The following is an 11,562-nucleotide window of genomic DNA, read 5'->3' on the forward strand; positions in this document are numbered from 1 at the left end:
TTTAATTGGCCTTTTGTTACCCACACTCTGAACAATATCCAAACAGATAAAAAAAATAAAGATCTGGATGATCTAATCTATGCCCATAGATTGTAAGCTTGCAGGCAGGTCCCTCTTATCTCTTTGTCTGTTTTACTCAGTTTGTTTATTACTATGTTTGTCCTCAGTTGTAAATCGCTATGGAATTTGCTGTCGCTATATAAATAAATGTTGATGATGATGATTGTGATGCATATTGCAACACTCACCAGTGATGTGTTTGGAACATGAAATAAAGCAAATTAGATATGGAGATTTACCTTGATTATATTGTAATTTCTGTTAGAAATTAAGTATCAATGGGTTTATGAAAGTAGCAAGAGAAAGATTATATCAGACTATTCAGTGGAGCATCAGTTTGGGCAGCCTCTGACTGCCTGCATAAATACCTATAATAAAATTGTTAATAATATAATTGTTAATTGTAACTAATTACATTAGTAACAATCTGACACATCAGTCTGAATTATATTTACAGCCATTTTATTCACATTACTTTACAAATCATATAACTGTTTGGATAAATTTGTTATGAAGCCATATTAAGTGTCTATTTTAAGGAACATTTTTTTTCCTCTGGGACAGCCCCTGTATTGCTAGACCCCATAACAGCAATGACTGAGACAAAAAACTACAAGTCCAGTTAAGTTTGTCATAAATCATCATGTGCGTAGGCCCAAAACAAATTACTGGTACCATTAAAATTGTATTACATTGGATGTGCTTTTGATTGAACCAGGCAGTAAATGTTGTTGCCTGATGACCATACCAGCCTGTGTCTGTGGTCACCCAGTGACAAGATACACTGTGCTTTATAGCTTTATAAATATATATATATATATATATATATATATATATATATATATATATATATTGATATTAGCTAATGCAAAATCACTGTGTTATCAAAGCAGAATAAGGAATAGTGTGGGGGGTATATTTACTATGCAGGGGCTCTGTAGAAAGTGGCAGGAATCAGTGGTACTACAGAGCCAGTTATTTCATGCCTGCTGTTCCACAAAAAGAGTTGTCATAAATAGTGACAATCTTTCATTCCTTCCTATATTTACATATTTACTATATATATATATATATATATATATATATATATATATATATATATATATATATATATATATATATATCCCTCTAGATCTAGATGGGACTTTTATTTTTTACACAGGCTGCATTATTTCTTCTGAGCCACAGATATACCTGTGGAGATTACAATGCACAGAGATAAAAGAATAACAAAACAACATGCAGACAGTAGTACAACACATAATGTTAAGGCTGAGAACACTATAAGACCCCCAGTAACTCATGTTACAGTGAAGACTGCTGCATTACATCAGTGTATATTGTTACTGTAGAAATTGTGTATGGTATAAAACAATGCAATAAGCCAAAAGAAATTGATACAACCTTTGATCAAAGCCTATAAAAGTAGGAAAGCAGGGGATACAAGCGGCTGGTCATATACTCAGATGTGATAGTTATGAGGAGCAGGGTAGGGGCGACAACCAGTTTATGGGTGGATGACATGGGGAATGGGAGGGTAGAGAATGGATGAAGGACTATGATGAGGTACTGAATGTTGCTCTAAGCTAGAGAAGAGGGCAAGAGGCGGAGACGTTTAGAGGATGGAGAGAGCTGCAATCTAACTCCCTCTTCTCATACACACACAGAGCATGGATCGTGTATTGCCTGGCAGCAGCCCCAGCACTGTCTCATGATCCTAAACAAGTGACATCTAAGCAGCCAGAGAAGCCGGGGGTTACCCTGCTACGTGTGTTATTGCTGTGAGGACACTACTTGGAAAGAGGGATCGGACCTTGAAGATCACAAAACACACAGGGACAGGAACTTGCTTGAGGCACATTCTGTTGATGTGAAGAATCGGATACTTTACAGGTGAAGAGATTAGTGCTGAGATGATCTCCTTAGGCCTGTGTGGTTAGAGCAGAACTGAGGGGACTGCACATGCTAAGGAAAAAGTTATTTTCTCAGGTGTTCTTTCTCCTACTGCCTTATTTATCTGTAGGCACTCAGAGGAGGGTGCAAGGCAGTACTCATTAGCTACTTTTCTATCTTTGAAGACAGGGCTACTGGTGTACATACAGGAACCACTTGTGTCTACATTGTAGTCTGGCCACAAACATTACCACGGTCCTGTAACCAGTAAGGGACATGAATGGTTACGGTTCTCCTTACCTGTACATGGGGGGACCAGTGTCGCAGCCACGTGCCCCATTACAGAGGACCCCCAAGTGTGCCCGGTGCAGAAACCACGGGGTGCTCTCATGGCTGAAGGGCCACAAGCGCTACTGTCGCTTCAAGGACTGTACCTGTGAGAAATGCATCCTCATCATTGAGAGACAGCGGGTCATGGCTGCCCAGGTGGCGCTCAGGAGGCAGCAGGCCAACGAGAGCCTGGAGAGTCTAATACCAGACACCCTGAGATCAATGCCAGGGTTGCCAACCTCCCTGCCAGCCGACACGAGCCTACCAGCCGCTCGGCCAGGAGAGATGACCATCCGATGGGCACAGGAACCGTCCTCTACAATGCAGCTTCCAGTAAAGACAGGTGGGTACCAGGGCACTTAGTTTGACTTATCATGACAGGTGAGAGGGTGATCTTGTGCAGGTAAATACAAGTTCAATTAAAGAAATGAATAAGAAATGTATGATACGAAAAATCAAAAGCAAAAAAACAAACGGGATAGTTGAAATTTTGATACTAGCATAAATGCAGCCTGTTAAACGATATCATTTTATATTGTAACTAGTGGTAGTTTAATTGGGCTTGGACGAAATTGACCATAAGGTGTGTTTGTGTGGTAGAAAACTTAACATGTTATCTCCACTAGGGCATGGACTGATTTGAGTAATTAAACATTCTCTTTAAAGTACTGCACAATATGCAGCCACTATGTCAATAAATGATAATATTAATAATATGAACTTGTGACTAGAAACTTTGGACACTTCTCAGTCACTAAAAAAAAGTTGTCATAGTTTACCAACATCCCTTATCACTAACAAATAATAAATATCCTGACATAAGAAGAAACCTGCCGAAACTATGGTTAATGGGGCAGACATGTCTGCGTTAAAAGTAATCTCTGCTTATATAAAAATAAACCTGCAATAGTTATTGTGATATATAAACAGTGTATTTGTTCTAATCAATTACCAAAGAAGAATCCAGATTTATGTAATTCATTCTTACATTATAATATATTAAACAGTATATATTGACCAGTATTATCTTATCGATAAAACCCACATCAGTTCCGTCGGTGAATTTGCCATAGAATTGTTATTGTACATAATTGCCCGGCTATCACATGGCTAAAACTATTGTGCTGCATTCAACTGCTAGAAAAAATGGCATATGGGTGTAAATATTATTTTTGATATAAAAATGTCTAAAAGTACAATTTCTAAGAAAATCCTATAATTAGATTATGATAAACTAAAATGACGGGACTGCGTACTATTGAATACTAGCGATTAATAATATTGCAAGCGTTAAACCACGCTTTTGTGAAACGTGTTTAAATTATACTTTTCATTGTTCATTGCGCTACATTTTTAATTAGATTGCAAGCCTTTGGGACTACCGAGGTTTCTTTATCAGACGTGTTACTTGAATTAAAGTATCAGTCCTGTGTTGTCTAAAGAGAATGCTATTTAAATCAAATGCACTTTGCAATATAAGCTTAAACTGTAATTCCACCGTTGCTGCTCTCTGAGCTGTGAATTAACTTTGTAATAAGATGTATTTCCTGTGCAAATAAAACATTCTTGGCTGCAATAATTCACACAAGGCAATGCTTAGTAATTTAAGGAACAGTGTCGGTTCCAGTAATTGGAAACAATTATATGTGCAAACACAGTTATAATGTTGTTCTCACTTGCTGCTTATGTGGTTATTGAAAGCGTCCAGGCAACTTTTCATCTTAGGTGAAGGAGACAAGTACTGAAGCGTCTAAAATTGCTCAAGAAGCAATTCAAGTGTAGCCTCAACTTGTGCCAAAACATGTCACCAAGAGTGGGGGGATCAGGTTACTGCTCTTCCCATAGAAAGCCTTTCACTAGTCCACGCATCCTCACTTATCATGACAGGGTGTAAACTCCATGATCAGCAGTACCACTCACATGCCCTGCTGTAGGATCCACTTATAGATAATGGATATGATAGTGTGCATAGCTAATTCAGATGGAGAGAAGAGAGAATAGATTTAATTTTTGAAAAGAGGGGCAGAGAAACTGTAGTCCCTTCACTGTACATTAGCTGTTTATTTACATTGCTCTGTTCATTATATTTACAGGAAGGGAGCTAGCAGCGTGCTATGCAGAACCACGCATAAAGAATGTGGATAAATAATCCAGTTTGTTTATTGTCAAGTGTTTACAGCAAGGCTGCTCTGGCGCAAACTGCTTTTATTGTTAAATAACCACAAGACGAACTTGCGGATGTACTGTGCCTAAATAGTTTTATAAATGTGTAATCCGCACTAGGCATATACATTGTTAGATCAAAGGGTATATTTACTAAACTGTGGGTTTAAAAAAGTGGAGATGTTGCCTATAGCAACCAATCAGATTCCAGCTGTCATTTTGTAGAATGTACTAAATAAATGATAACTAGAATCTGATTGCTTGATATAGCCAACATCTCCACTTTTTCAAACCTGCAGTTTTGTCGATATACCCCCAAGAGTAGTTTGCAAATATTTTCTCTATTTTTCTCTCTATCATATAAAATGCTACTGAATACAGTGCTAATTTCATCATAATTATCCAATTAAAACAATACATAGCATAGTAAGTTAGATAGTGTACCAATTATAAACCTGTTAGTTTATTGAGATGTCAGTGGAAAGTGAAAAGTTCTATATAGCGTACTATATATGTCAGTATGTGAGAAGACAGTTGTGATTGCTATATAGGAGCACACACAAGTTTAGACGTTGTATGACAGCTCATCGTCTCTAGGAAATGACATCCCTCCATCTTTCAGGCTGACACAGCAATGAACAACATATCCGTGGTGTCTGCTGGTGAAGGAATGTGACTCAGCTGATATACAGCTGCCTCCACAGCAGATATTTATTGTGTGATGGCTTCTCCTGGCCAGGACAATAAACTCCCCTCTCTGTGATGTATGCATTTCATAAAAGATTACAGTAATAACAGGGAGACAGTGTAAATTGAACCTGATAGCAATAACTTTAGCAGAAGGTCAGACTCCAATGGAAAGTTACCAGCTTGTTTGTAAAACACAATCACTGAGCATTGATGAGACATTCATTACTGCTGCCATCCGCTGAGCCCCGAGTTCACATCACTGCCACATCCATAGGGATCCATCTTGCCCGAGTGCAGGCACTTCACGGCTCAGGGCCGTGTTCACTAAGCGGCTCCAAGTCCGCTGGAAACATATCTACATTTCTGTCAAGTTTTAAAGAGGAATTAATTAGGTCTCCCCCATCTTTAGGAGAAGATTGTGTAATGGATCATTTTTAACATTCTAGCTATATAGTTGCCACTCCTAAATATATCCAAAGCCTTTCTTAGAATCGCATCATCATTTTAAAAACAAATGTAGGAAGGAATACAATATTCCTTGCATTCTGTTGCATTCTGACAATTCTGCTAACTAATCTATTTTTCTATATAGATTAATGAACAGAATCATCTGCATGGTCTTACAGCGCTAAGTACAAAATATATATATATATATATATATATATATATATATATATATATATATATATATATATATATATATATATATACACAGATAGATAGATAGATGGATAGAGGGTCACGAAGCTGATAGAAAATCCCATTCTGAATAAAGTATAATAATAAACAACATAATTACGTTAATGACATTTTAATCTTACCATATGTAAACTTGTCGATAAATATATTAGACACATTTTGGAAGGTTTATTACGATTACTCAAATATGCAAAAATAATTATATGACTGTTTCAAATGTTACAGAAAATAAGTGAAATAGCTTATAATATTAAAACACACACATAATCAAAAAATGATCTTTCATCAAAACATATTTATGGTAATGCTGATTAAAGCTATTACAGCATTAAGATTTACTAAAGAACTATACTTCACCCAATATAATTTATTGAACTATGCTCTATGATACTGCATGCAGTATAATATATATAGATATAGATATATATTTATATATATCAGAAATATGTATAAAACACATTCAATATGTCACTGGATTTATTATATGAAATGCTGGATGCAATAACTGTGCAGCTGGATGTAACAGAGCTAGGAATTGTCCTTTTCAGTGAGTTAAGAATCTACTTATTGCTCTGTTAAGAAACAGACATAAACCACTCATAAAAACAGCATATCAAGTAGAATGCCTAACAAAATCCTTTTCAATATTCTCCTAAGAATTACTAACAAAAAAGGATTAATCACTGTAGCTTTAATTATTTCATTTGTCAGTATGCTGAAATTATCTCTCGCAGGTAGTCCAGCAAGTACAGGATATGCACAAATAAATCGGCATATTCATATCAAGCACAGTATTATCGGACCATGCCTATAAGTAACCGTATATCATGTATACTGTTTATTGCACGCTACTGTACAGATTTATGAATCTATCTCTATGGCTGTCTCTATCATGTGTCTGTTGTAGCGGAGGAATGGTTCCTAATCAACCTCTTCTATATACAATGGGTACATGGTTTGTGCTGCCACAAATGAATTATAATCCTTGGGGAACATAATCATTATTGCTAAATACCAATCACTGGCCATAGCACACTTTGTTTACAAATCAATGTAATTAATTATTCTTATCCTTATAATAATAATAATAATAATAATAATAATAATAATAATAATAATAATAATAATAATAATAATTATTATTATTATTCTTATTATTATTATTATTAATAATATTTTATTGAATTGCACATTATTTATTATAAGTTGAATTCATAGCGTAATTCTTACCATGTGATAATATACCACGAACACTATTGTTAAATATATATTATACTATATCCGAGATTTCTTCCCCCTAATTTGCGGTGTGATGTTGCCAAATTTATATCTGCCTTTTCTTCACATTAGAACAGTAAACATTTTTAAGGCTATTTAAGTTTGAGGTTAAAATTATCCGCCTGTTCTAAACTATATTTGTAAATATAAAGGTAAATGATCATGATCATAATTCTACCAGGTGCACAATAACCTGTTTTAGGCTTTTGTGTTGCTGATTTTATTTTAGAAACACATATTTCAGAATATATATTTGGAAATGGATCACCTTTGTTTTGTTTATTTTATCTTCTGACTTGTGTTAGTTACATTGTGCTGCGCACCGAGCTGTGTTCAGTACTTTAATGTACAGACATTTGCTGCAAATAGTATGTACGGTAATCTAAAAACATCCACAACATTCAGGACGAGCTCATATCCACTTACTTTTTTTTACGTGCGGTTTACTAGCATTTTTAAAAAGCGTAAAACCGCTCTGACAATAGAAACCATTGTTTGTAGTCACCATATTCGCTGTTTTTTTCCCCCTTGCGGTTTCATGCGTTTATAATAGTGTTAAAAAAGCAAAAAGGTGCCAGTGTCTGTGACCCAAATGTCACTACTGGCGCTTAGCCTGAGTCTAACACACACCATAGAAGCTGATGGGGTTATGAAATAATAAACTGCAAATGTCCAGTGACCCATAGAAAGCAATCAGTAATTAGGTTTGATCAGTCTAGTGCACATTACACAATGAGAGATAAAGAAAGATTGGCTGCTGAGGTTTCCTGCACATTTGTTAGTAAGTAATAACTAGTGATATGTATTTCTGAATATATATATAAAAATTCCAGGCACACACTATATCACACTATATTTTTATCCAACTGAATTTCCTTATAGATGTAAGTAGTTTTTATTCATAATCATTCAGTGAGATATATGACTTGACATTGTTTTGCATTGACAATCTTCATATATGTGTTTCTTTATGTAAACTGAACTGAGATATGAGTGCTAATAGCAGGAGAACAATCCAGCCACAAATAGGGTTTTACAGTAATCTGTCCTTACCAGTATCTCACAGACTAGCCAGTAACAAGCTTCACAGAGACAAAACAATAATAATAATAATAATAATAATAATAATAATAATAATAACAATAATCATCATCATCATCAGCTATTTATATAGCACCACTAATTCTGCAGCGCTGTACAGAGAACACACTCACATCAGTCCCAGCCCCATTGGAGCTTACGGTCTAAATTCCCTAACAGAGAGAGACAGACACTAGGGTCAATTTGATAGCAGCCAATTAACCTACTAGTATGTTTTTGGAGTGTGGGAGGAAACCGGAGCACCGAAGGAAATTGTACAGAACCACTTTCAAATATTGACTTTAAAGAATTAGTTAACTATTGTGGACTTATTTTATAATATTGTAGGCTAATTACTAAAATGGGCATTTTTAACAATTATGCCACCTATCTATATTTTTGAGCATGTTAGATAACCTCTTTAGTAAAGTGTACCTAACATTTATAATGTAAACATTTTCCATCTTTTGTTTGTGGGCAGACATGTACTACACACATATATGTCTCCATCACAGCATCAACTACGAAAATCTATTGATACTTTAGAATTGAACATTGAGCAGATGCTGTGATGATGACCGCAGCTGACACATTCGGAGCACATACATGCTTGTCTTCAGAAGAAAGGGCATTCTTACCTCTGCTAGAGTGAAGAAGGATATTTTTATATATATATATATATATATATATATATATATTTGTCACCCCTTGAACGGTGTCATTGTTGTAGGAAATAACGATATTCACTTCCCTTATCAGTGGTTTTAATGTTGTGCCCGATCGGTGAATATATATATATATATATATATATATATATATATATATGCATGTCTCTATATTGTAAATATTAAAATGTTCATCACTTGTCTCAAATTCAGAACAATATGCATTATTGCATTTATACTGTCAGTCATTGTATATTTGTATAATAAAATCTAGTCATGTACACTATTAATGTCCTTTCTCTGTCATCTTTGGTCTTGTAGATCTGTCTGAGGAGAGGTTAGGTGACAGCAGTGGTACAGAAAATGGGGAGAGCTACAGTGACAAAGACACAGATCAAAGGTCCCCCCCTGACGTAAAGCCCTGCTGCACCCCGGAAAGTCCTGAGGTGGTATCAGTGGATGAGTCAGGCTATCCAGTGCAGAAAAACTGCACTAGTGCAGAGAGTACATCAGAAAGCCCCAAGTACCAGGCAGAACACAGTCATCTTCTGATTGAAGGTTCCACAGGGACAGTTTCTTTGCCCTTTAGTTTGAAGTCCAACAGACCTCCTCTTGAGGTTCTTAAGAAGATATTTCCAAGCCAGAAGCCCACAGTGCTAGAACTGATATTAAAGGGATGTGGAGGTGATCTTGTTGGGGCTGTTGAAGTCCTTCTATCAAGCCGATCTTCTGTGACTGGAGAGAGAACTGCAACCGAGCCGGAGGGCCTCATATTACCTTCTAATGGTCATCTGTTTGAGCACACCATTGGCTCCTATCCCTTGTCCTCATCTAAGTGGTCAGTGGGATCAGCCTTCAGAGTGCCAGACACACTGCGATTCTCAGCAGATTCTAACAATGTGGTCCCCAATCCCTTAGCTGTGCCCCTGCAGCATCCCTTCCCACAACCTCCGAGATACCCACTCCTATTAAGGAACACTTTAGCAAGAAACCAGTCTAGTCCCTTTCTACCCAATGATGTCACCCTTTGGAACACAATGACCCTGCAACAACAGTACCAGCTTAGGTCTCAGTATGTCAGTCCCTTCTCTAACAATTCCTCCAGTGTCTTCAGGAGTTCACCTGTTCTTCCCCCCAGAGCTCCTGAGGATCCCAGGGTCCCAGGCCCTGAGGACAGCTGCCCTATTGTAGTAAAACAGCCCATTTACACAGAGGAGGACTATGAGGAGAGATCAGACTCAGCAGACTCCAGAATACTTAGCAGCTCTTCCTAACGGTCAACAGCAGTTGTACACAGATTGTCATATGAGCGTCTGCATAGGCCGGTGAATCTAATTCCTCATGGATGGAATATCTCGTATTTAATTATCCCAGATTCATTGCATTTGCAAAGCAATAAATGGTGAATACCCAGTTAGACATTTCTAGTGAGGGACTGTGTAAATATTATTTGGTTAGATCGTCAGCTCAAGATTTGGGATCACTGTGAAGAGACTGAGGTCATAGAGCTTATGTTCTTTAATTGATTTATACTAAAATCTAGACAATATGACTGATATTATGTTGACTCACCATGTATTATCACAAAATACTGATGATCTGTTATAAATGTTAGAGTCATAGAGACGAATGAAAATATGTGAATTTTGCAGACATCACCGAGTCTGGCTATTTGTTCTCAGATAAATGAACATATGTGATGCTAATGTAATATTGAAAACAATATGTGAACTGCATGAATTGTATTATTAAATGAGCCCAAGATTAAACATTGTCAGGTTAATGTAGCATGCTAAAGACTCTAGATGAAATAAAAATGATGATGAGCATGTCATTTATACTTGTAGTTTGTCAAATAAAATTAGCACACACCAATGAAGAAACAACCTGGAGGCTGTAAGACGGTGCTTTGACACTCAATTGCTTGATCATTTTCTGCAGAAAAAACAGTCAGTACCTGTGCATAATATATTGCAGTTTTCTTTATTTCCTTTTGTGACTGTAAACATTTAGTCTCAGGCAAATGTCCCAGCCAATTCACAGGGGCAAGGACTTTATTTCCTTAATTCTATTTAGCATTTTCAGTAGGCTGGACACAAATGTTTCTGTACTTGTTTTTTTTTTCTAATTTGATGGGATCACTGCGTGAAGACATCATACTTGCCTTACTTCAAAAAATAATTTCAGGGAGATTGTGCAAGTAACACCTAGAAGCTGCATGTAGCACTGCGCACTGCAGAAAGGGGCGTGTCCTGCTCTATCAAAGGGGCGTGTCTAGGCCCACCATTAAGCTTACATAGTGCTGGCCATGGGCGTGGCCAGGAACCTATAGTACTCTGTGCAGTATATGAGGTCACCGGGGTTGGAACTGTAGCTCTCTAGGTACCCAGTCCATTAGGTTCAAGGAGGCGAGGAAGAAATAACAATCCCTTTATTTATCAATATGTGCACGCACACAATAAATACAAGAGTGCTCTCCAAGGAGAAATGTCTTCCCCCACCTTTAAATAACCTATGTCAATTTACACCCAGTGTCAATACTATCCCCAACAAAGTCTTCCAGCAGGATACCTCAGTATACTAGAGTCCCAACAGTCACAAAACTCCCAATGTCCCAATTGAACAAGAGAAATAGCCCTGCGGGTTCTAATCTGGTTGGTGAGTCTTTGTATATCCCTGATCCTGGCTGCTTGGCCAGCTCTCC

At 36.9% G+C, this 11,562-nt stretch overlaps 1 protein-coding gene across 1 annotated transcript; it reads left to right on the forward strand.

The window, feature by feature from the left end:
* The first annotated feature begins 2,229 nt into the window (after positions 1-2,229).
* On the forward strand, positions 2,230-10,649 carry DMRT3 (doublesex and mab-3 related transcription factor 3). The gene is made up of 2 exons (XM_075208791.1): positions 2,230-2,626; positions 9,180-10,649. Exons 1-2 carry the CDS (start codon positions 2,230-2,232, stop codon positions 10,130-10,132), a joined length of 1,350 nt encoding a protein of 449 aa, XP_075064892.1. The 3' UTR covers positions 10,133-10,649.
* The last annotated feature ends 913 nt before the right edge of the window (positions 10,650-11,562 follow it).

Source organism: Mixophyes fleayi, chromosome 1, assembly GCF_038048845.1.
Source record: "Mixophyes fleayi isolate aMixFle1 chromosome 1, aMixFle1.hap1, whole genome shotgun sequence".
NCBI classification, from domain to species: domain Eukaryota; kingdom Metazoa; phylum Chordata; class Amphibia; order Anura; family Limnodynastidae; genus Mixophyes; species Mixophyes fleayi.

What these genes read in the sequence shown, in the direction of transcription:
- DMRT3 (XM_075208791.1), top strand. Translation starts at nt 2,230, where the DNA reads ATGAATGGTTACGGTTCTCCTTACCTGTACATGGGGGGACCAGTGTCG. An exon ending in GCAGCTTCCAGTAAAGACAG is followed by an intron (nt 2,627 to 9,179) that starts GTGGGTACCAGG and finishes TTGGTCTTGTAG; the next exon opens with ATCTGTCTGAGGAGAGGTTA.